Consider the following 24606-nt stretch of genomic DNA (forward strand, 5'->3'; position numbering starts at 1 on the left):
GAAATAATTGCGTTTTTGTAGGGTAATTGACGTTTATGAAATAAGTTGCCCCAATCAATTCAACTATTGTACAAGATATTTTGATGTTTAATAAAAAAAGTCTTGAACTAATACGATGGTAACAATCTTTAGTAAAATATACTGTCATAATTAAAAAAAAAAAATTATTTATGTAGCAAAATAACAATTTATAAAAGAAATATGTAGTACGGATTTGATGACTTTTTCTAAATCATGTTTTTTTAAATGTAAAATAAAATTATGTTCTGAAGTAAATACAATCTCACAAGCTCGGACGTGTGTTAAGTATAAGTAACTTAGGCAGACTTAATGTGCTTTTAATGCATATATTTATAACATGGTATAGTTATTCAGACGTCCATATAACACCTGATTTGTTCACGTAATTACGTCTTCCCTCTCCGTGCATATAGTTGTCCACATGAGACATTTTCTATAAACATATATATATATATATATATATATATATATATATATATATATATATACATACTAGTGGGGTTAACGCCCCCTGCGCGCTTCGCGCGCCAACCCCCCACTAACAGATTGAGTAGACAAAATAACGACATTACCCGTGTATTTATCAATGCAGGCTAAAAATTAGTTCACAACAGCAGAATACGTGACTCACAAAGAAGTTGATTAAACATATGATTAACTTAACATACTTGAATTAACATAAATATTAATTTTTCAGTGGTATTTTTAAATGATATAAGAAAAGGTCTTCCAATATACGAATTAAAATTAAAAATAAATGCTATAGTAGTGTTAATAAGAACTTTAAGTATATCAGACGGTCTCTGTAGAGGCACAAGATTAAAAATAACAAAACTATTTAAGTATAATATAGAAGCAGAAATAATTATGGGAGAAAAAAAAGCAAAGCTTATATTCCTAGAATAACATCGAATACTGGCACCTTATTATCATTACCTTTTATCTGCTATAGAAAACAGTTTCCCTTTGTATTAGCATGTTCTATATTTATTAAAAAATCAGAAAAACAGAGTTTGAATTCTTTAGGATTGTATATTAAAAAACCTTTATTCTCTTACGGGCAATTATACGTTGCTTTATTGAGATGTAAGAATCCAAAAAGAATTTTTATTTAAATTGCATCCAAGAATGAATCAGAAATTGAAAATATTGTTTAGCTAGAAATTTTTCAGTAGTTCAAAAACATGTAACTTTGAAGATCGTCCTCTTCACCTGGATTGTTGAGCTGCCTGAAAATCGTCGTTACTGCCACTCCAAAAGTTAAAGGAGCCTTTTTTAACGTCTCTTCTTTCTTCACAAACTCTAACGCATTATCTAAGCTTGTTAAAGAACATTTTTTTCTTAGCTTCTTGCTCTTCTTAATCACTTTCTTTTTTTTGTTTACTTTTGTAACACTTCTTTTTTACACCTACTGCAACCATTTCTTCCTTTTTCCTTTTAAACATTTGGCTAGACCGTGACTTATCTAAAATGGTACTTATTCAAATTTAAATATATATCTTAAATATACTTTAATGCTATAAATAATAATCAGGGACAAAAGGTAAACAAAATAATTTGAGGTTAAAATACGATTTTCGTTCGTAATTATCTAATATCTTACGGACATTCATAAACTTGTAGGTAAAGCAGTGAGAAATACTTTGTTGCAGTGATTTTACTTAACGCACCGGCTCAAAAATGTCCAATTATGAAACACTCGTCACGGTTGTTTCATAATACGGACTTACAAACGAAACATGTGACCCCCTCTTAAAACTAACTTTTTACTATATTTCTCCATGATAAATCAAACAAACATAGCAAAAAAAGTGTTCATAGGCTATTTTGATTACAGTTAAAAACATTTTCAATGGTTAATACGGTCTTTCCATGGTAAATGTAACAGAAATAAAAACCGTGTTAAGACGATCATTTCTCTTCGATTAAGGAGGTTGGTACTAGCTGCGAGAAGATTTTCAACTAGTTAATTTTTTTTCAATTAATTCATTCTGTATTTTTTTGCACAGATATTCTATAAATAACAAAGAATACACGACTATTTTTTTCTTTGTATATATTTATTTGGTGTGGCTACTAATCTGATACTTTAAAACGTTGTTTCATAATTAGGACTTGTTCCGTCAATTGGTACTCTTACCTTACTGCGTAGACTAGTGTGCAGGAGGTCAGAGGTTCCAATCAATTTGGAAATTATTTTTGGAACGAACTTCCCTTTCTCGCGTTACGAATTTTAAACCCATATGGGCAAGACCAAAGAAAGTGTAACAAGACTTTTTCGACCCCGCTATAGTGATACAGCCGCATATGAAGCTATATACATTGCCGCAGGCAGCTCTCTCTCTTTTCGTGCCTGCACATCGAAGGACCCGACGGCTCTCTTTTGTTTGGCCTCCTTCAGTTGTACTCAGCCAGAAGCTTCTCCTCCCCACACCACGTACTGTCAGCACTGTCTAAACATTCACAGCAGCCACTGTCAGTATACATACGTATAGTTTGAGTCGGTAAATAACGTATTAGTCTCTTGCCACTTCCCACACCCCGCGCTATTGCATTGATTTCACTGGCTGTAAAAATGGCTGCTTAGTTTATTGCCCAAAAACAATAAATATGATTCAATCTCATGTTTTTCCATAACGAAAAAATTTAATATTTCCCTACAGAATTTCCCCAAAAAAACAGAAAAAATATCATTTATTTGAAAATGTATGATTAGCTGCCAACTTTTTATTTTGATTTTTGCTTTAATCTCTGTTTCTATTGCTCGTAGAGTAATTTTATGCTTTTTTCAACAAGTTTTCGACCGAATCGACATCTTTGTTGATTTATTATTTATTAGTATAACACATTAATCGTAACAGAGGGTAAAAAAAAATTATTGAAACCAAAAAAACTTTCAATTGGTGAAAAAAAAAAACTACTATCTCAATTTGAAAGTAAACGTGAAAAAACACAATTTGAAAGTAAACGTGAGAAAACATATACATCGTTGCAAAATAAAAGGCTATCATTCAAATTAAAGAATGATTATTAATTTTTCTAATTAATTTTTTAAAGTAATACTTAAAAGTGTTATTACAAACTTATTACTTGGTTAAGGAGAATAATTGTGCTGTTGTGTTGATACAGTCACAATTTATGTTTCATTTTTTCTGATTTCGTAGGACATGTGCAAACACCAATAAAACTTATCATTTTACTTGAACCCAAGACATACTTAAAGTATTGATTCACTTAGTTTATTCATTCTTAATAATGTGTTGTTTTTTTAAATTTATCTGCTAGTTATCATTGGTTAGAATTAACATGATAAATATATTTTATTATTAATTTTTTTTTCATTTCCTTAACTTGACATTTTATCCTACACATTATAACTGTATTTAGTCAAGGTCTACAAAGAAGTAAATGAAACTTCGTTTGAACCAAGGGTTCATAGACCCCTCATGCATAGTTTTTTTTTTTTTTTTCTTGAAATTGGTTAAAGAAAAAGAAATAAGATTCAATAAACTAAAAAATTTTTTGCTGTGCTGTGGTAGTGTTAAAACGCATTGTGAGGAGAAGCAAAGACGTGGGGTGATACGGCAGGGTAAAGGAAAAGTAACATGCAAAATCCACTTTCGTTACACATTTTCTCAAGGTCACCAATCTGAAACCATTGACAATTGCATATTACGCCTATCTTACTAATATTAAAAGCAAAATCTTAAAGACCATTGCAATAACTAACCACAAAATCTATTTATTCAATTATACTGAAATTTTCTATACTGATTCTTGACATTTTCTAGATGGATTCTGTTCAGTTTTTATCTTAAAAAGTTACTAATAATAGCAATAAATAAGCTGAAACTTTTAAAAAATTATTCTAGCCTTTTACTTTAGTTCATCAGGATCTGTTAGATGACATGGAAGTAAAATCGAAGCTATCTGCATTAACAGTAAGTGGGCCTTGTTATAATATCCACGAGAAAATTGGTAAATACCATAGTCGTTCACCAGCAGTACATCAAGTGTAAAGTTGTGAGTCATGCAGATGGGTATCCTGACTACCAACAACACTTTTCTCCAATAGAGAAGCTACTTACGTCAAATTACATCCTAAGCCATCAAGATTAACAAGTGCTACGAATAGAAAGCGTTCTGAACCTTAACGTCTCCCGCGTAATACCAGTAGACGTCTTGCCAGAGCACAATCAAACCATTTGGAGAGTAGTATTTTCTACCTTTTTAAATTTACAAACATTTTTCGATAAGGAAAGGCAAGATTCCTGTTCGATAAATATGTGGGATAGCTAACGTTGTACTCTATGAGCATGGACTTGGCTACCTCAAGTAGAATAACACAGCTATCTGTACAGGTCTTAAGAAATATCTAAAATCGGTTAAAAATTACGAAACTTATCTTATGATTATTTACGTGATTAAAGCTCAAATCCTTAAGAATTGGATCAAGCCTAATGGTAGAATAATCTTCTTTATTCCAAGAAAAAACTGTCTCATATATATGTATATGAGTGTATATCTGTAAAAGATTACTTATAAAGTTAATTTATATACGGGTGTTAATTAAGCAGACAAATTAAAAGTTATGCGAACGTCCATATGATTTTACCATGTTATTAACCTATATCTTAAAAGCAAGTAAAGTCTGCAAAAGTCACTTTTACTATACACAAACATACACAACCACACACACAAATGGAAAAAATGCTGTCAGAGCACTTTAATAAGCTAAGCATAATATTTATAGCATTTTGTAGTCAATTTTATAATACTATCTCGGAAAAACAAAACAAAAAGTAAAAACTAGACATCTGGGTCAAGACAAACAACGCAATAATGATACATCTTATTATATTGTAACTCTTTTATGGCCAGAGAATTCCTACAGTGGCCCTCTTCGAGAAAGTATAGACTGCAATATAAGACTTTGGCAAGAAACTAAAAGTAATTGTTATAAAAGACATCAAATTAAAAAAATTAATAGAGTAAATGTTACTGGTAAGACGGTACTAATTGTACAACTACAAAGTTATTCCACTGATAATAATTGTGCAATTTAAATAACTATACAATATTTAAATCCTAGTAGGGCTCCACCCCCCTGCATACTTCACGCCCCAACCCTCCAATTTATGAATCAGTCAAATACTGTGATTTTTCAGTCTGCTTCTTGAAATTGAATAAATAAAAAAATCTTTGGAAACTTGTTTAAGAATCTAAACAAAAATAGTGTTAATTTAATAAATTATGTAATAATAAATACTATTTTATAAATTTTCAACACAGTTTTTTGCCTCAATTTTTATCGCAGAAAATATCGAAGGAGCTAAAATTCAAAAAACATTTTTAATCAGTTTATTAATTTGACAGTGTTTCTAGAAAAAAAGATCTAAAAGGTTTTTTTTACATTATTTCAACATCTTTATATGGAATTCTAACTAGGCCTTATATTAGGTACAGATAAGAATAGTCAAAGAAGTTATGAGAATAAAAAAAGGGTAGTTATACTCTCTGGCCCTAATAAATCACACTGATCGTAAATCACGATTTTTAAAATCAAACGTAAACAAACAGATACAACTTTTTGTATTGATAGCCTAGGAGGTTCAGAAAAAACATTTCTATACAAAACGTTAATTTGTTATTTTATTCCTCGTGGAAAAAAGGTTGTATTTATGGCATAGACTGGTATAGTGACAATATTACTTCCAAAAGAAATGACCAGTCATAGAACATTTCGTTTACCATTAGACTTAAACAATGTAGAAGGTTTGTTCTTGGAATCTGAAAAAAACTTGAAAGAAGTAGATTTAATTATATGAGACAAGGCTTTTATGATTTAAAAAAAAGCCTTAGAAATAGTTAAGAGAACATTACGTGATTGATGTGATACAAATATCCATTTTGGTAATAAATTAATTGTTTGAGGAGGCGATTTCAGACAGATTCATCCAGTTAAAAAAAATAGTAACAGAAGCATGATTATAACAAAAAGTATCAAATTATCATATCCTTAGTTGTTGTTCCATATTTTAAAAGTTAATATCATCTTTCTTCGTTCAATTGACAAAACGTTTTTAAAATTATTACTAGATATTGGAGAAATAAAAATTGAATCATTTCGAGGACCAAATAGATGAAAGCAACTGATGTTTGTTCCGATAACTTTAGAAAAAATGTTAACTTTTCATAAATAGCGTTATATTTACTTTTCATAACAAATATACTTATTTTTTTAATAATAAAATTCTAAATCATGTAAAAAGAAGAATGAAAACATATTACATCACAGATCATGCTAATTATCAGTGTTAATAATTTTCGTAATACTATTTACATAAATTTTTCAATTTGATTAGAGATCTAGAAAATTAGAGCAATTGTTATGTTGAAATGAAATTTGAATGTAGTTGATGGCTTAGGTGACGGTACAAGATCGCCAGTTATAAAATTATCACAAATTACAATATTAAATCAAAAATTGTAACTGGAAGAAAAGTTGGATGGAGAGTTCTTGTACCAAAAATAACTCCTAATACAGAAAATTCATCATCATTACCTTTTATGTGATACAGAAATCAATTTCCTTTAGTCTCAGCGTTTTAGATGACTATCAATAGATCCCAAGGTCAAAATATTGACAATATTGGATTATATTTGAAAAAATCACTCTCTTTGGATGGTCAATTATACATTGCGTTATCAAGACGCAAAAATTAAAATAAATTTTATATTTAAATAGAACGTGATGATAATTTAGAAATAGGAAAAATTGTTTGAAAATAAGTTTTTGATGTTAACTAATGTAAAGTTCGTAATAAAAAATTTCATTACTTTACATCAGCCAAAGTATAAAATTGTTTAAAATAATCTTGCACATGATTGTTGAATAATAAAGAAATGTATTGAATTAATAAAATGATTTTTTTAATACTGTTTTATGATGATGCGCATCATTTGACATATTTTAATAAGTGCGATTTCGTTTTTTTCGTACTAAATAGGGCTACAAACAAGTTCTTCGGTTGAAATATTTTTTAAGTTTATTAGTTGTCATTGACTAAGTATAAAAATGTAATATCATGTTCTTATCCATATAAGGGACTTTCTCAAATCTGCCAAGAGAGCTGAGAGAGATGGTGCAAATCAGGGTTGTACCCAGAATTTTTGTGAGGGTGGTTCTATTATATATATGAATTCAAACTAGGGGGACCTTGCCCCCTGCGTGCTTCACTCACCAACCCGTAAGAAATATTTAAAACTTAAAAATTCAATAACTTTGTATGATTTAAAATTAATATTCACAGAATGATGGACTTGTTAGATAAATAATCAATTATTATTTAGTTTGTTTACTTTTCTTAATGCTGTTTCTTATATTCCAATATACTTAAAATATACGTACATTATAGAGTTTCGTATCACAATATTTTATTACATGATAAATACAACTTGTATTTGGAATTAAAGTACGCAGAGATAAAAATTTTATTATGAAGGCTTTTTTATAAAAAAAAAATGTACATATCTGTATCATCACATGAATGAAAATATTAAGTAATAAGGATTCAGTATTATTATAACATAGCAGCGATATGGTATTTGGCATAAAAAATGAAAGTGCGAATTGCTTATGATTATGAAATTGGCGTTTAAAAATACATGACGACTTTTGAAATGATAAAATTTATAGTACGAAATAAAAGGCTGTCCTGTTTTTCAATTTTGTAAAATTAATTTTTTACCAAAATTTAAGATTTTTCAGATGAATGTCACGAAAAATTACGTTGGGTGGGGCTGTGGGGGGTCTGTAAGGGGCTGTCGGGGGTTTCGGAAAAAACTGCGATGTGTCAAAATAAGGGAGAAAATGGCGGATTTTTACCTTATTTTATGGGGGGCGGTTGTAGGTGAATTAAGGTCTGTGGGGGGGCTATAGGGGTTGTGTGGATTGCCCCACCGAGATAACTATATAATATAAGAGCGAGCGGTGGCTCAGTCGGCTAGGTCATGGATTGGCACGCGGAAGACTGAGGTTCGATTCCCAGCCAGTGCAAATTTTCGGGCAAGTACCTCTGTGATTTTTCACCTGTGCTTTTTCACCACGCAATGCTCCTTGAGGAGAGTTTAGGCAATCTTCCCGTAGCAAAAATTGCCTAATTTCTCCCTACCCCCCTTCTGTAATGGGAAACCTCCCATCCCTTTCCTTGGCCCTTTCCCAAGTGCTAAGTGCCCATAGTAGTGCCCTTATAAAAGGAGCTGAACGTAGAGTACTATAATGTACAAAAAACTATACAGTATAGGAAGTTATAAATGTATATATATACATGATTATAGATAGTGACTTATGCGGACTTCACATGTTTTTAACATGTATATCAATGACATGGTAAAATTCTGCGGATGTCCTCATAATTTCACTTTTGTCCTCATAATAACCCTTACATATATGTGATTGTCCGCATAAGTCACCTCTTGATAAACGTATAAGTACATATATATGTATCTCTATCAATGATGGCTTATGTGGACATTATGTATGTATATATATATAACACAGCTACATTATCTAGAAATTTATTCATCCTAAATTTATCAGAGTAATTAATTATAAAATCACAAACTCCAATGGAGAATTGCGTGAAACTTTTAAATTACATGGATTTTTTAATTGGTAACATAAAATTTAAAAAAAGTTTTAATTTAGTTTTAAGAGGTCTAAAATAATAGTCTTCGTGACATTTATTTTGCATACTATTTTACAGATACGTTTTCAGACCGTACAGTGTGATAAAACTCCTTCAATTTGTTACCTTTGTTACTGGGATAAGGGACAAAACTTTTCAAAGAACTTGTACAGGCCTCCAGACTTTTTTATTACACTTTCTAAATAAAAATAAAATAATAGTCTTAAATAATAAAGTAAATAAGAAAATTGAAAAATTTTGATCAAAAAATACCTTTAACAGGTCTAACTGATTCCTTAAATCAATATCTTCTTTTTCCAAAAAACTTTGCCATAAATGGATGCTACCTAAAAACTCACTCTCAAAAGAATTTAGAATAGACGAAGACTAGTCATACAGTTTTTTAACACTCATTTCAAGAATATCATTGTTTTCTGAAGGGAAAACAAATTCTTATCTCATGTTATTACGTTAAGTTAAGACCACGTTCTTACTCTTAAACAAATTTTCTGTTTATCATATTTACGAAGTTTACGTTTTTTTCTGTTTAAACATAATTTTAAATGATTTAAATATTTCTTGTTGCTCAGAAAACCTATCAGTTAAATGAGCAATAAATCTGTTTAAAAATGATAAATAAATTGATATTCAATTGTAATCTTCCACTCTGGTTGTCATAACATTACTGTGATGTACTTGTGCTTCAGCTAATTTAGGTTTTTTTATTTTGATTTCGTGGTCTATGCAAAATATTGCTACTATTGAAAAACTTTTTTGGAAATGCAATTCAGGTGACTCTCTTATCTTTTTCAAACCGTTTTGAACACAATTTACTCAATTCACTACCGAAGATAAATCGATTTCATCATCTTGCAATCATCGACTTAGAGGGATCACGATACGGTGGACACTAACCATTATTTAACACGAATTCCTTATTTTATTTTGAAAATAAAACCTTTCAATGTCAAACGTTATAGTTTTGTCAGAAAAAAGAATAATTTAACATTGTCCATAAAAATTACAGAAATTAGGTATTATAACAATAACATTATGCATATAATAAAAGGGTTTTTTTTTTTTAAATGTTTTATAGATGCCTGAATTTTACAAACAAAAATATCAAGTATTATGAGAGACAAATATCAATTAGCATGGGAATAAATTTACAAGTACAATCTTAAATACAGTAAATTCATGTTATTTTTAACGTTTGGAAACTGAAATGAAAATTTTTATACATTAAAAAAAATAATAATGATTTGTGTTGGTTATGAGAATCTTATTTTATCTGGAACTCTATAGTACATATATTATTCATGAATCCACTTGACACAGTTGCGATTTCTCGATCTTTCCATAATTTTATTTTTTCAAGCGTTTCAATAGCAAACGGTTGTAGTTCGATAAATGTTAAGACTGACTCATGTTTTTCTACTGAGCGCATTTCACACAGCTTTTTAAATTTACTTGCCTTAGGTGCATCCATGCAATGCTTGATATTGTCTCCAATGGCATCTTTTAGTAACGCAATTCTCTCAGGGTAATTGAAAAAATTTTAAGTTGTTATAATAGTATCTATGGTATGCCTTATCTGAGGAAATGCACAAGATTTTGAGACAGCTAAATTTAAAGAGTGTGCATCACAGTGTACATATAAAGCCATGGGACATTTTTCCTGCACGTATGCATGCACTCCATGCAAATCAGAGCTCATAACTGGTGCACCATCATAATCCTGGCCAACTAGGTAATCCAAACTAATTCCTTTGTCAATCAGGCAGGTAAAAATTGCTTCTGTCAATGCTTTTCCAGTGCAATTTTTCGTAGATATTAACGTTGAGAAATCTTCTCGTAACCGAACTTCAGATGATTGTATATCCAAGTATCAAACAGCTATTAAAAATTGCTCCACACCTACCACATTGGCGCTCTCATTGGCTAAGACCAAGATGCGTTGAGATGAATTATCTGCATCAACAATTTGTCGAGAAATAACTTTGTCACAGCACTCAACTAGTTAATTTCAAATTTTAGGGCTAATATATGTAGAATTTTTATCAGCAGCTGCTAAATGCGTTTTGAAATTCGAATTACCTTTAGCCCAATATCTTAAAATTACTCTGAAATTTCCATCATTAGCATGTGGTTTAATCTGATTTACGTCACCATAATCTCCGTTTCCTCACAATGTCAAATTCTGTTTTCCACATAATATAATCGTTTCTGTAATGGGACTAAGATTTTTCTTATTTTCGTGAATAACCTTTACATTTTATTGATCAAGTTGCAAACTAACCGGTAGAAAATTACCAATTCTAATATAATGGTGACTTTGTAAACTCAATAATGCATTCATGGGATACTGTTTTATTTTATGATTTTTGTAGTCTTTAATACCATCTTTCCAATTTATATGTGATTCTTAAATCAATTTTTGTAGACTGCGATATCCTGTGTCCTCTTGTTTCGTTCCAAAAAACGCATACATTACAAATTGCTCCGTTTTGTATTTTTGAGTAAGCTAACCATTCAAAGCGCTCAGGCCAAGAAAACTGAGATTTTAACAGAATCTTATTACGAAATGTTGAGACCGGAGGAACAAACTTATTGTCAGGTTCCGATAAACTGTCATATACTTTTGATATTTCATTATTGGAGGGTAAAGTTTTCAGATATTTAGAATTATCTGCATCGTCGAATATTTTCTCACGACATTTTGTTTAATGTAGTAAAAAAAATCACAATAACAAAATTTAAAGAAAAAGAAAAATAAAGCCCAACATAATTTATTAATTTATATTTCACATACCTCCATTAACATAAATCGAATTTTAAATTGATTTTAGACTCTCAGGCTTAGAAATCTCAGCATTAGTATTAATCGTAACAGTTGGACTGGCTAACGTGTGACTCGACTCAAAAAGCTTGTTTTTGTTACTAAGCTCACTTTTATCACTTCCTTCATTTCCAATAATCTTATTATGTTTAGTAAATCTTGGTCTTTTTATCAACCATTTTTTCAGTTTGCATTAAAATACACAACCTAGAAATTTTTTTTTTTTAAACTGTTGTAACAGACTACGAGCAGATCTTTTTTGAGATTCGAGACTGGTCAGACTGAGTAACCCGGCTCGGCGATCTAAACTCACATTTGACAAGAGAATGTATCACGCAGAGAAGTTGAAGCCTATATAGAGCGGATTGCAGCACGATCAGCCCATGTAACACCTTCCACTTTTCCGCGGTTGTCTCGTTCACCTATTTTTGGGTGCCTCGGCACTCTCATTGACTGTACGAGAAAAAAAGCGATGTACGCTACATAAGCGAATCTACCTATATAAATAGAAGAACATATATACGTACACACACAAGATTTGTACACAAGGCTGTGCGTGCAGCGTTCACGCTCTTGATGTTTAAGAATCAAATACATAACTATGAGTAGAGGTACAGGTATCACTTTTCCTTTTACAGAATTTATTTTTATATAATTTATACTTTCCCTTTCACACAATTTATGGGAGATGCAGAGCTGCAGTGCATCCCAATAAATACATGACTGATCAGGCTATCACGAAGTGGACGGTGTTACATGCATTGGTCATGCTGCCTGAAATGTGTATGATGTATGATATTGACTACTTCACTGCATGTACAACTACAAACTACACCTCGAACTACACTACTACAGTGTGTATACTGTTTCCCTCATGACAATCATGACACTCAAGACTCATAATTTTTTAAGCTACGCTATCACGGAGATCATACACCTATAGAAAGACAAATATATTATTTTAACTATATCTTAAGAAAAAGCTTGGGTTCTTATGCTACCCACAAACGACACTAATATATTAGCAACACTTGAGTGTATGAAAACTAGTGATGTCATTGCTGCTACAGTGCTACGCTACTAGCAAGAGGACGAGCAGCAGTGACGGCTGTGTAGGCGTCTAGGTATAGTTGAGCGGTCGGCACCAAGCGGTAGTGGCAGAGGTGGACTGACAGTATACTGCACCGGGCAAAGATACCAAAAAGTACAATGGGTCAAGGGACAATGTGGCAGATGACCGCCATTTTTAGTACACGCTTAATTGCAGTGTATATTTATAAAATATTTTATATATCGGTGATTCTGCTGTAACTTGCTCACATCGTGTCCGGTACTCATACTCACGTGCTGAAATAAAATCCAAAGCCTTAAAAACGTCAAATTGTGTTAAATATTGTCGACTTTACTTGACATATTATCTCATACCAATATATTGATCCCTTCATTCAGATAACTGATCACTTAGAGTCAAATTTTCCATTCCGACCTATGTCCTTAACTCAATTTCACTCATGAAAGTTTTCACCAGTAAATAATAAGGCTTATATGCCACTTGGGCGTGTAAGCATTATGTACTCTAGCTATTGCTGATAAGATTTGTACCTTAGTCCCACCAAAATCGTCAAAGACGAGTGAGTTTTCAGTGCATACATTTTGTCCACGTATTCTCACCATAATCGCTGTTTTAACAAAAATCAGTTCAAACTAGTAACTTTTTGGATTGGAAATGCTAATCCATGGTCACTTATTAAAGTATGAGACTAAAATAAATAAACCCTTAGGACAGTAGTACCTAAAATTGTTACCTCTCGAACAGCCCAGCTCTTTTTTTTGCGTATTTCGCGCGTACAAACATTTGATTCCGTTTCAACTCCCATGGAATAACCACTGAGTGTGCGTGTGCAAGTACGCAAACTACAGTTTCTTATTGCATTTAAGTCTAGTAAATAAATTATAAGTGGACAAGTCATTGTAATACGTCTATGAGTCGCCTGAGCACTACTAACTTTGAAAATTCCATTCCTAACTTTTTTATTCTAACCTTACCTCACCTCAAAGTGCCGTTTTTTTCGTTTTAGAGCAATCAATCCTAGCCAAACTTTTTTTTATCACTGTTGCGCTAAAAGACGAGATAAATATCTCGAGGTTTTGTCCAATTGGCCCTTTTTCGCTACATAAATGCAAAAACGGTGGCTCTGCTTTCAACGTTGGTAGCCAAGTGGTTCACTCTATTAGGTGGCTTTATCTGGGCTCAAATAAAAGTCAAAACATAGTTCTCATGATTAAAACAAAAATTTTTGAATTTTATGCCCCAAATGAAAAGTTGTAGTGATTTTATAAAAAATACTGAATTTCAGCCAAAATCACATTATTAGCGATGTTTACGCTCTAATTGAAACAGCTGTAACTTTTGAATGGAGGCACAAAATCGAACAAATTTTTTTTTTAATCAATAGATCTTGATCCCAACTTTTATTTTAGCCCAGTAAGACTACTTGAACTGTTGAAAGAGCTACACCTGCTAGAAAGTGATACAATTCCTCAAAAATCGACGAAAACTTACTCATATAAAATTTCGTAAAACTTTTGACCAGAAAATTCAATAGTTGCATCACTTTAGATGTTTGTTAATGATGTTGTGTACAGTAGAAATAGCATGAAAAAAATGTTTTCTAACCACCTTTTTTATAAAATATTTTTCAAGTCGCTCTGAGCAAGTTACGGCAAAATCACCCATTTACATATGGCAATGTGTACATTTCTCATGGACTGTGCTATTAATGGCAAAGCTAATCAGCACTGCGTGACCCCATCCACTACACTGTCCCTCAACTCACTGTCCCAAAAAGGACACTTGGTGACGCAAAAATTTAAGACCTTTGAATTCCTAAATATTTAATCCCAAATAACCCGGGAAGCCTACTATTCAACAGTTTAAACAATAAATAATCCCTTAACAATAAATTCCAAATAACCTGGGGCACCTTTTTTATCTCCGTAAAAAAAAAATGAAATAACAAACAGTTGAAATTACTGGAGTAAGCACCCCGGGTTATCAAGTAAGACAAACTATAAAAGCGTATCACAGTCCCCTAACCTTCAACTTTTGATCAAATTACTTTTTCTTTAAGTTTATTTATTATTCGTACTTCTGTAATTTTGTTTCTATTGTTCAAACTTTTTAGTGATATTTTTAATAATTTAACCCTGAAAAGGACATAAAGGAGCTGTTAAAATGTTGGCATGGATAATATATCTACTTGAATAAAGTCATGCCAGAGTTACCAAATACTAATTCTCTAAGTTAATCAATATGGTGACGAATGAGCAAGTATTTGAAAAAGATTTATATAATTATAGTGAATTATGTTCTTCAGACGATTTACAAATCATCATCTGTTCGAATCCAAGTAACAATATTTTAATTAGGACTTCTGAATTTTCTTTTTTTTGACAATTTTTTTTTTTACAAAACCTTGTATGAGGTACCTATAAGTAATTTTAACCTTAAAGAACGTTCAATTTATGTTATTAAACCATTTTATATAAATATAAATGGTTTCTTCAATAAATGTTTGAAGCCCTCGTTTGTATGATTCGTATCTTTAAAAACTACTGTACATGATAACTTTATGCCTGCTGTTAAAAAAGTATTCTCTTTTTATGGTGAAAGATAAATACGTACGATTCATAATGGTTGCATCTTAGATTGTTATAGAACCATCACTAGTTTAATTTTAATTGTAATATACCGTTGTTAAAATTTTTGATTTATTCAATTAATGTGCTAATTTTTTGTTTTTAGGGATCGTGTGTTCAAACTGAATTTGAGTAATATTAGTCATTCAAATTGTGAGGTAAGAGTATAATTTAGTAAATTTTTTTTAAAAATAAGTTATAATTCACCTCTATTTCTTTTGAATGAAGTAGTAAATAAAAAAAGTTTTTCATTTTTTGCGTGATTTCACAAGTTTCTTAATTCATAGTTGTTATTAGTAAGAAATAGCTTATCTTTTTTTTCCTAATTATATCAGAAATTGTAATTTAAGTAAAATACGATAGCACTGTTACAACTTTTATTCATAGTTACAATTTTCATTAAACTTACTTCTCACCAATTAACCTAATAAGTACAGACTTTCGAATTCTGATTCTCTTTTTTTTTCTTTTATTTTAAATTGGTACTAATAACTCAAGATCCCATAAAACTTTGTTTTTTACTGCGGGCAGTAGTATTCCCCAATTATTAGAACATATAACAGCCTATCATATATTATATAAACCTACTATACCATGGGCACCGTGAAAATATCGTCTGTTAAGTTGCCAGCTTAGCTAGAACCTTGTGTACCAATGGTGCGTTGGATCCATTCATTACTGTGTAGCCTTAACCCAAAAAAACTGCATATTTCATGGCATCCACTACTCGCCGGCTACGTTGGCACTCTCTGCCAAAGCATCAGATCCAGGCTAGTCACCATCCCCGTTGAAGCCTCATATTTCAGGGACTTCTGTTTTGTCTGCACTTAGGCTCAAAAACTTCAGGGATAAAAAAAATTTCTGGAATTACCCTGAAACAAAATTTCACGTAAAATTCCGCTCCAAAACTGCCGGAGTTAATACGAACTTTTTTCGATGAAAGTGGTCGTAAAAAAATCTACATTGACCGAAAATAGAACCCACGATCCCTAGGTTGACATTTTAATAGTATCAAACACGCTATTACTAAGCTAATACTGTTTCTAAGAAACTTTATGAGGTGCTAGATGCATCGTCACCGTGCTACTTAATGATAAAAATTTTAATTTTTCAAACGTAGATATTTTTTGTAGTATACATTTTTTAAGTTATACTTCTATAGAAAAAATAAATCAATGATTTCAGATTAGTCACCTTGAGAACATTTTAAATGAAAGTTAATATATCATTTTATTTCCCCCTTACCCCGTCACGCAGCACCTTACTAAACCTGTCTCTTCTACATAATACTATACCCTCTACACCTCTCTGCACCACACCTCGTCTTATCATCCTGGGCCAGTCCCCTTTCCTCTACATCACACCACACTACACCACACATTTTAATTGTCATTTATTCTTTTTACTCTTATTCTATAACCAGTGATTGTTATAGAGTGACCAAGAAGTTGTTTGTTTGCATAAATCTCTTCTCGTGAATTGACACTGGGACTTGTGAAAATCAAATATAAGTCTTTCAGTTAGGCTTTTTTACAATCTTTAAGTTAATTATTTAATCCATAGATCCTTCATCCAATAAGGCGTCAGACTTAATTAAAGATTCGTTATTCAGTAAAAGAAGGGGTACTGCTTTACATATAACACTTGTAGAACTTCTGCTTTAGTCTCAATTTTTATATTGGAATTAGTATTATCCTCAAACGGAGTGTGCAAAAGATCGTGATGCTTAATACCACATTTTCCACACGATCGCTCGGTTAACCTATCTCTCACATAATTCTTGTCTAAAAAATGAAAGCACAGCTTCTTTGTTCTTACAGTTTTCTAACATTAAGAAATTGAAGATCTCGCAAAATCCCTACATTTAATAATAATCTCGTTTTTGCGACCACAATGAAAGCATTCCTTTTACTCATTACAAACTTTTTTTACATCTTCTTCAACATTAAGGTTCAAAACAACTCTTTTGCTACCGTGAGACGTTCGAGAATCACGTTCGGACGGTTACGTAATTGCTTCGTTTAAATCTACAGCAATTAAATCAGCTTTGATGTTTAATTCGGCCTTTGAAAAAAAAAATCGGATATTTTTTCTAAATCGGGTTTTGATGAGTTCTCATTAGCAGAAGATCTCACATAATTGTACATCGTTAAATTGGGCAACTTTTGATAAAATTGATTTACAAGCTCTGGACTAAAAAATTACATATTTTTCCATCAATTGAATTTATCGCAATTACGAAATCTTTCAGATCACTCGCAAAATCTACCAAGGGACCCCACACGAACGCTATGGATTATGGGTCCCAATGAAATCTTTTGAAATTTTGATATGTTTTGGTTCGTTATGTGCTAAGCAAATGTTGTCATAGGTTCAAGTCGTAATAATAGACAGATTTTGAGTAATTAAATATTTGAGTTGTCAATTTTAGTTACGGTTAGTTTGACATAAGACGGTGTACAGTCAACATACGCGTCTAATTCCATATACAGACAGATGAAATACAAGGGTTATGTCGTACGCGTGCACTACCCATGACTGCGATAAAGCATACATCAAATTGATATCAAAAAATGCGCATGCTTAACTGAATGATTTATTATTGTGCTCAAATAATGGTAGTCGCTGTTGTATTATTATAACCTTGCCTAGCGTGCTACATGATTCTTTCAAAAAGACAAACTGTAACAACTGCAGTGATTAGATATCAATGGTTTATTCTGAAGGTATATTTTAAGTACATGAAATTTCTAATGATATTTTTTTATGATATTTTCAGTAATTCGGTTATTTTAAGTACTTATTAAATAACTACAAGCTCCTTTGTTCCTTAATGATATTATTCTACCTCTGTAATTTTTGAGTGCTTGCTGTGCCCACGATACTCAGTATTGCATAGGCCATATGCGCATCTACCAAGAGTGATCAAAATGATCCCATTCTTGAGAGAATCACCTTATAAGATATCTTATGCCCTCAATAACGTATACTAATGGTAATACTTGTTAACGAAGAAAATTTTTTATTGATCATCTTAAAGTAAAGTCTGCTGATTTTTTTTGGTTTGTGTCATTTTTAAGAGCCTAATGTATCTTCCCAGAGTCAATATCCTTAACCTGTATCCACGCTTCTCCTTGACTGCTTCATCCATGTCCCAGTGGCGGATTCCTTCTACCAACAACGTGAAGAATGCATGGTAGTGCCGTTTATTTTAACATGCTAGTGTACATTTTTGAATATCTGCTTTAAGTGATTCGTTTGGAATCTGTTTCAAGATCGGTTTTAGTATCGATTCTGATTTACGATTCGAAACTTCTGACATCTGCTCTAATGCTTCTTATGTTATCTTGTTTATACTTTTGAGTTTGGTTTCAAATATATTTTTATTTATTTATTTTTTATAATCTACTTGATTAAAACTTCTTGATTGATTTTTTAGAGGTACTTTGTGATATGCACCAAGGCCTGTTTCATAGTCTGTATACACACATGCTTTAAAATCTGCTTTTCATCTGTTTTAATGTTTGATTCAAAACCCATTTAAAACTACAAAATTTTTCATCATTTTCAATACTCATTATAAAATGCCTTTGACACACATTTTAGTTATATTTTAATAAATTGCTCATACTTATTTTAGGACCTATTTATAAATGTATTTTGAGACTAACTTCTATATCTAACGTTTTACTTTTAAATAAAATCAATACATCATAAGTTTTCTCAAACTATAGAACTATAGAACTAACTTACCGTAGTTCACATACTGCCTATCCTTGCAGTCACAAACAGAAGTCTTTTCTAATGTTCTCTTTCTGATACCGCTTAAAGTCCTATTCCAAGCCCTAAACCTAGTAGCAGTTGAAGTCCTTAAGTCCCTACTGGATCCTTCACAGCGGTTATCGATTTGACGATGCATCTTATTAGATGAGTACGGTTACTCATGACTTAAATAATAATTAAAGTAGAGATGCGTTACTTTGATTTAATATTTTTATCAGACAAATCAGTTTTTGCTTCATCTTCTGTACTTAACAAGTTTTGATAAAGAGCCACCACCTCTAATCTACCGTACTGCTAACAACCATATCGTTGTGAGCAAGAATGATGCAGCGTCTATCGTCAGGGCCAGTTCTGATGTTGAGAAGCCACATCCATACTGCTTAGATGCTTAACATAGTAGGCACGCACTAGCTCTAGTTATTAAGAACCCTGTAAGGATCATTTTCTTTAGCAAGCCTTACATCATTTTAAAATATCAATCTTGTTATCTGTAATAAAGCCTATTTTCAATCTACGTATGTGTATTTATAATTAGTTTGTCGATTTTGTACAATGATAACTATAAGATTTTCTTTTAAGATTTGATTAATAATTTATTTTGGGACAAGTCTCTGAAATCTATCTTGAAATCAGTTCTTAGACAAGCTTAGAATCTGGTTTCAAGACGAATTTCTAGACCAAAATGAAGACAAGCTTTGAAATGTATTTTAGAACCACTGTTGATACATGCGTGAAGATCTATTCAATGACCTGTTATTATACGTGCAAACATTTTTGAGACCATTATGTCGTTTGTTAAATATGTCGTTCTACTCTTAGTTGTTTCCATGATGACTTGGGGGTCAGTGCCTAAGCACACGTTCAGTAAGAGCTAACTTTGGAATTACGAATAAAAACTCCAAAAAACTAACTAATACCTAATTTTATTAAAGTTTTCAGTTAAATTTTAGGAGTACGAATGAAAACTCCTGAAAACTAACTAACACCTAATTTTTTTGGAGTTTTAATTCGCCCTCCCAAAATAAGCTCTTACTAATCGTGTGCTTAGGCACTGACCCTTAAGTCATCATTTTTCAGACTACTTTCTTAGTTTACTCTGTGACCTTTTTACAACTCGTCGTGAGACAAACTTAAACACCTGTTTTGTAACTAGTTCTAAGACAAAAATTGAAACTCATTTTGAAACCAATTTTTTCACGCATTTTAAGACCTCTTCCATTACCTGTTTTGAGATTTTCTTTAAGATTTGTTTGGGGACTAGCTGTGAGACCTATTTAAGACCTGCTTTTTACACACTCTAAAATATATCTTACCAGTCATCCTTAGTCTAACTTCAAGACGTTCTCTGGACTGATTTCAAGACGAACATTGAGACTAGCTTTGATATTTATTTTTAAGCCAGTGTTTCATGATTATTCAACCATTATTTAGTATTTTATTTAAGACCTACTTTAAGACCCACTAGGGGACTAGTCTTAAGACAAAAATAAAATCTAGCTTTAAGACCCATTCAGGATTATGTTTCTTCTACCCCCCTGGAATCTATTTTATTTTTCAACAGTCCTTGAAAAAAGTCTTACAACTAATTTTCAGACCAGTCTTAGTACGAGACTTGAGACATATTGTAAAATCATGGGACTCATTTTACTAGCGGTTACTCGTCAAACATTGGGACTTAGTCTGGGCTACCTATAAAACGAACATCGATACTAGTTTTTAAGCCTATTCAAGGGCCATCTTGTTACGTACCTAAGAACCTTTTTAACTAACCGTTTGAAGTCAAACTTTAATACTTGTTTTAGGACTTGTTTTACCACGGATTTTGAGACGAGCTTCGAGACTAATTTTAAGACCACTCCTTTCCCGTTCTCAAAACCGTACTCGGTTATTTGTTTTAAGACTAACTTTGAAATGCATTTGTGAACTTGTTTTAAGACAAACATTTAACGTTTATTTTATTTTTATTTTTATTTTTATTTTTTGTCAAGTTACTTATTTGCCCTGACGTAAGGTCAATGTGGTACATAATTTTATGTTTATTTAACAACTAAAGCAATATCTTTTTGAGATATTTACACGATCGTACTAAATTGCACTTAATGACTTGAGATGTATAGATTGTGTCAAATTTAATGAAGTAGAGATCAAAATCCGGAGGTCGACACAAGTAGAGTGAAAGCCGGAGGTCAAGATACACCAGGTGGTAGCTGGAGGTGGATCCATGCCGAGCGATGGCCTATGGTCGATAGATTTGTTACGATATCATTTGTGAAGATAATATTTACATTGAGACCAATTTTTTTCACGTATTTTTCTACCTTCTTCGTTATTCTTGTAAGATAAACATTTCGGCTTATTGTGACACTACATTTGAGACAAACTTTTGATTGTATTCTAAGATTACCATTTTTCCATACTACTAAACTCTGTAACATAACTCGTTGGAAAACTAATTTTTAGATTTATTATGAGATCAGTGTTTTAACTTACTCGAAAACCTATTCTACTACCCATTTTGTAACAATCTTTAAGACTGGCTTTGGAACTTGTTTGAAGACGAACATTGAGACTAGCTAAGAAATTTATCTTGACACCAGCTTTTTACCAATATTAGGACCTTATTTATTTTCTGTTTTAAGAGTTACTTTGAGTCTTACTTGGTGACTAATTTTCAGACCAAAATTCAAACTAGCTTTAATACCTATTTAAGACCAGTTTATTTATTCCCCCTCAGAATCTATTTTACTACTCGTTTTTAGTCAAACATCGTACCGTGCTCTGGGCTATTTGTGAGACGAACATTGCGACTAACTTTGAAACCTATATGAAGGCCATTTTTTTACGTACTTTAGATTTTATTTTACTACCTTTTTTTAAATAAACTATGAGACTCGCTTTAGAACTCATTTTAAAACGGATGTCGAAACTAGCTGTAAGACTTATTTTAAGACTACTTATTCCACGTACTTGAAGACGTATTCTGTTAGCTGTTTTCAGACTTACTTTAAGACTTTCTTAAGGATAGTTCGAAAGGGTTATGAAGAAGGTAGTAAAATACTTGGAATAGCTAGCTCAATGTGTATATTATCTTAAAGAATGCTATTGTAACAAATCTGCCGACAACAGGCTACCGCTCTATACGGCTCGACCTCCGGCTTCGTATGTCTCGACTTCCAGATTTCACTCTACTTGACCACCGGCTACTTACTTTTACTACACTGAATTTGACAGAATCAAGAAATCTCCGAACCGTTGTTTACATTTTGCACGGGTCAACTTTCGGCTTCAACCCGGTATCCTTCAAACTCTGGCTTTCACTTTACAGGTCAGACTCCAGCATTTAGACTCTACGACATTGAATTTAACACAACTTGAACACCTCAAAACCTCCACTTTTGCTTTGCACAGCTCGACCTTCAGCTTCCACTTGGTAAGCCTTAACCACCGGCTTTTATTCTACTCTTGACCTCCAGCTTTTGATCTCCACTACGTTGAATTTTTTACAATCTATGCATATCAAGTCCTTAAGTGCAATTAAATCCGATCGTGTAGATATTTCAAATAGAAATCGTTTTAGTTGTGAAATAAACTGTTTAATTATGTACATCATCGACTTTACGTCAAGACAAAAAAAATAACTTGACCAAAAAAATTGAAATAAAAATGAATTGAATGTTGAATGTTTCTCTTACAACTAGTTCACGAATGCATTTTAAAGTTAGTGTCCAAACAAATAACCGAGTACATTCCTAAGTACCTAAAAAGAAAAAGAGTGGTCTTAAAATAAATCTCAAAGCAAGTCTCAAAGTCCGTTTTAAAACTAGTCCCGAAACAAAGTTTAAAGTTTGTCTTATAACGATTAGTAACAAAGGTTTTAAAGTACGTGAAAAAATAGCCTCAAAATAGGTCTTAAGGTTATTGTTGATGTTCGTCTTAAAAGTAGTCATATGCACGTCATGAAGGTTGACTAAAAACAAGTAGTAAAATATATCCCAAGGTAGAATAAAAAGATTGACCTCTAATAGGTCTTCAAATTTGTTTTAATTTTTTTTTATATAAAGTTCGCAAATAACTCTCAATATAAGTTTGGAAACAGGTATAAAATTGGTCTTAATATTTGTAGAAAACTGGTCTCAAAAAAACTCAGAGCTAAACTTAATGTGTGTCTAAGAACTAGTCCCAAAGCAATTCTTAAAGTTTCTCTCTAAACGGTCAGTAAAATAGGTTTAAGAGTAGGTTATTCTGGTCTCATAGTAAATCTAAAAATGAGTATAAGAACTAGTTATGTAACAGACAAGTTTGTCTCAAATTTAGTCTCAGAGTCATCTGAAAAGTTTGTCTTGGAAGGGTTATGATGATGGGAGTAAGATACGCGAAAGAAATAGTCTCGATGAAGATATTATCTTAATTAATAATGTCAAAACAAATACGTTGACTGCAGGTTATCGCTCTGCACAGCTTGACCTCCAGCTTTCACCTGTTATATCTCTACCTCAACCTTTCTCTCCACTAGTCTCGACCTCCGGCATCCACCTGCTCTATTGGACCTCCAGCTTTAACTCTACTTGTCTCGACCTCCTGCTTTTGACACCCTCTACATGGAATTCCACATAATTAAGAAATTTCCCATAATGCTATTTAAAACGATCGTGAGATTATCTTAGAAACGTTTAGCTTCAGTGGTGTAATATCCTCTCTTGATCATGTACAACAACAACTTTACATCAAGACAAGTCCATGACTCGACTGAGAGAAAACTTAAACCAGAATGAGATAACCATTGAATGCTTGTCTTGAAACTAGTCCTCAAATGCGTCCTACAGTTAGTCTCAAAACAAGTAACATAACAGATCTTCAGAAACGAGCCAAAAGTAGTCATAAGACTAATCTTTGTGTGTGTCCAAGAACAGGTAATGAAAAAAGTTTTAAAAAAAGTGAAAAAAGTAGTCTTATTAAAGGTCTTATAAATAGTCTTAATTTTTGTCTTAAAACTAGTTAAAAAACAGGTATGAAAGTTTGTCTCATGACGAGTTATAAGGTAAGTCACAGAGTTTACGTAAGAAACTGGTCTCAAAAATGATGACTGAAGGGTCGGTGCCTAAGCGCATGATCAGTAAAGGCTTATTTTGGGAGTGCGAATGATAACTCCAAAAACTAACACCTAATTTTTTGGGTGTTAGTATTGTGGAGTTCTTATTCGTACTTCCAAAGTTAGCTCTTACTGATCGTGTGCTTAGGCACTGACCCTCAAGTTATCATGGAAACAACTGAGAGTAAAACTACATGTTCAACAATGACATGATGGTCTCAAAAATGTTTGCACGTATAATAACAGGTCCACACATGTATTAACAGTAGTTCTAAAATACATTTTAAAGCTTGTCTCAATTTTGGTCTAGAAATTCGTCCTAAAACCAGACTCCAAGCTCGTCTAAGAACTGATTTCAAGATAGATTTCAGAGACTTAACCCAAAATAAATTATTAATCGAATCTTAAAAGAAAATCTTACAGTTATCATTATACAAAATTGACAAACTAATTATAAATACATATACGTAGATTGAAAATAGGAT

The 24606-nt window shown here is 32.0% G+C and overlaps 1 protein-coding gene across 2 annotated transcripts in view; it reads left to right on the forward strand.

The window, feature by feature from the left end:
* The window catches only part of Sema2a (Semaphorin 2a), a 735635-nt gene that overhangs the window by 246286 nt on the left and 464743 nt on the right, over nucleotides 1-24606 (forward strand). For both annotated transcript variants that reach the window (XM_089597226.1, XM_089597227.1), the window contains exon 3: nucleotides 15356-15407. In XM_089597226.1, the coding sequence (XP_089453352.1) occupies nucleotides 15356-15407 (52 nt within the window). The remainder of the gene's footprint in view (nucleotides 1-15355; nucleotides 15408-24606) is intronic.

The sequence above is a fragment of the Copidosoma floridanum genome, unplaced genomic scaffold (genome assembly GCF_036245765.1).
Source record: "Copidosoma floridanum isolate Cflo_tuat_1 unplaced genomic scaffold, Cflo_Japanese_pri ptg000031l, whole genome shotgun sequence".
NCBI lineage: Eukaryota > Metazoa > Arthropoda > Insecta > Hymenoptera > Encyrtidae > Copidosoma > Copidosoma floridanum.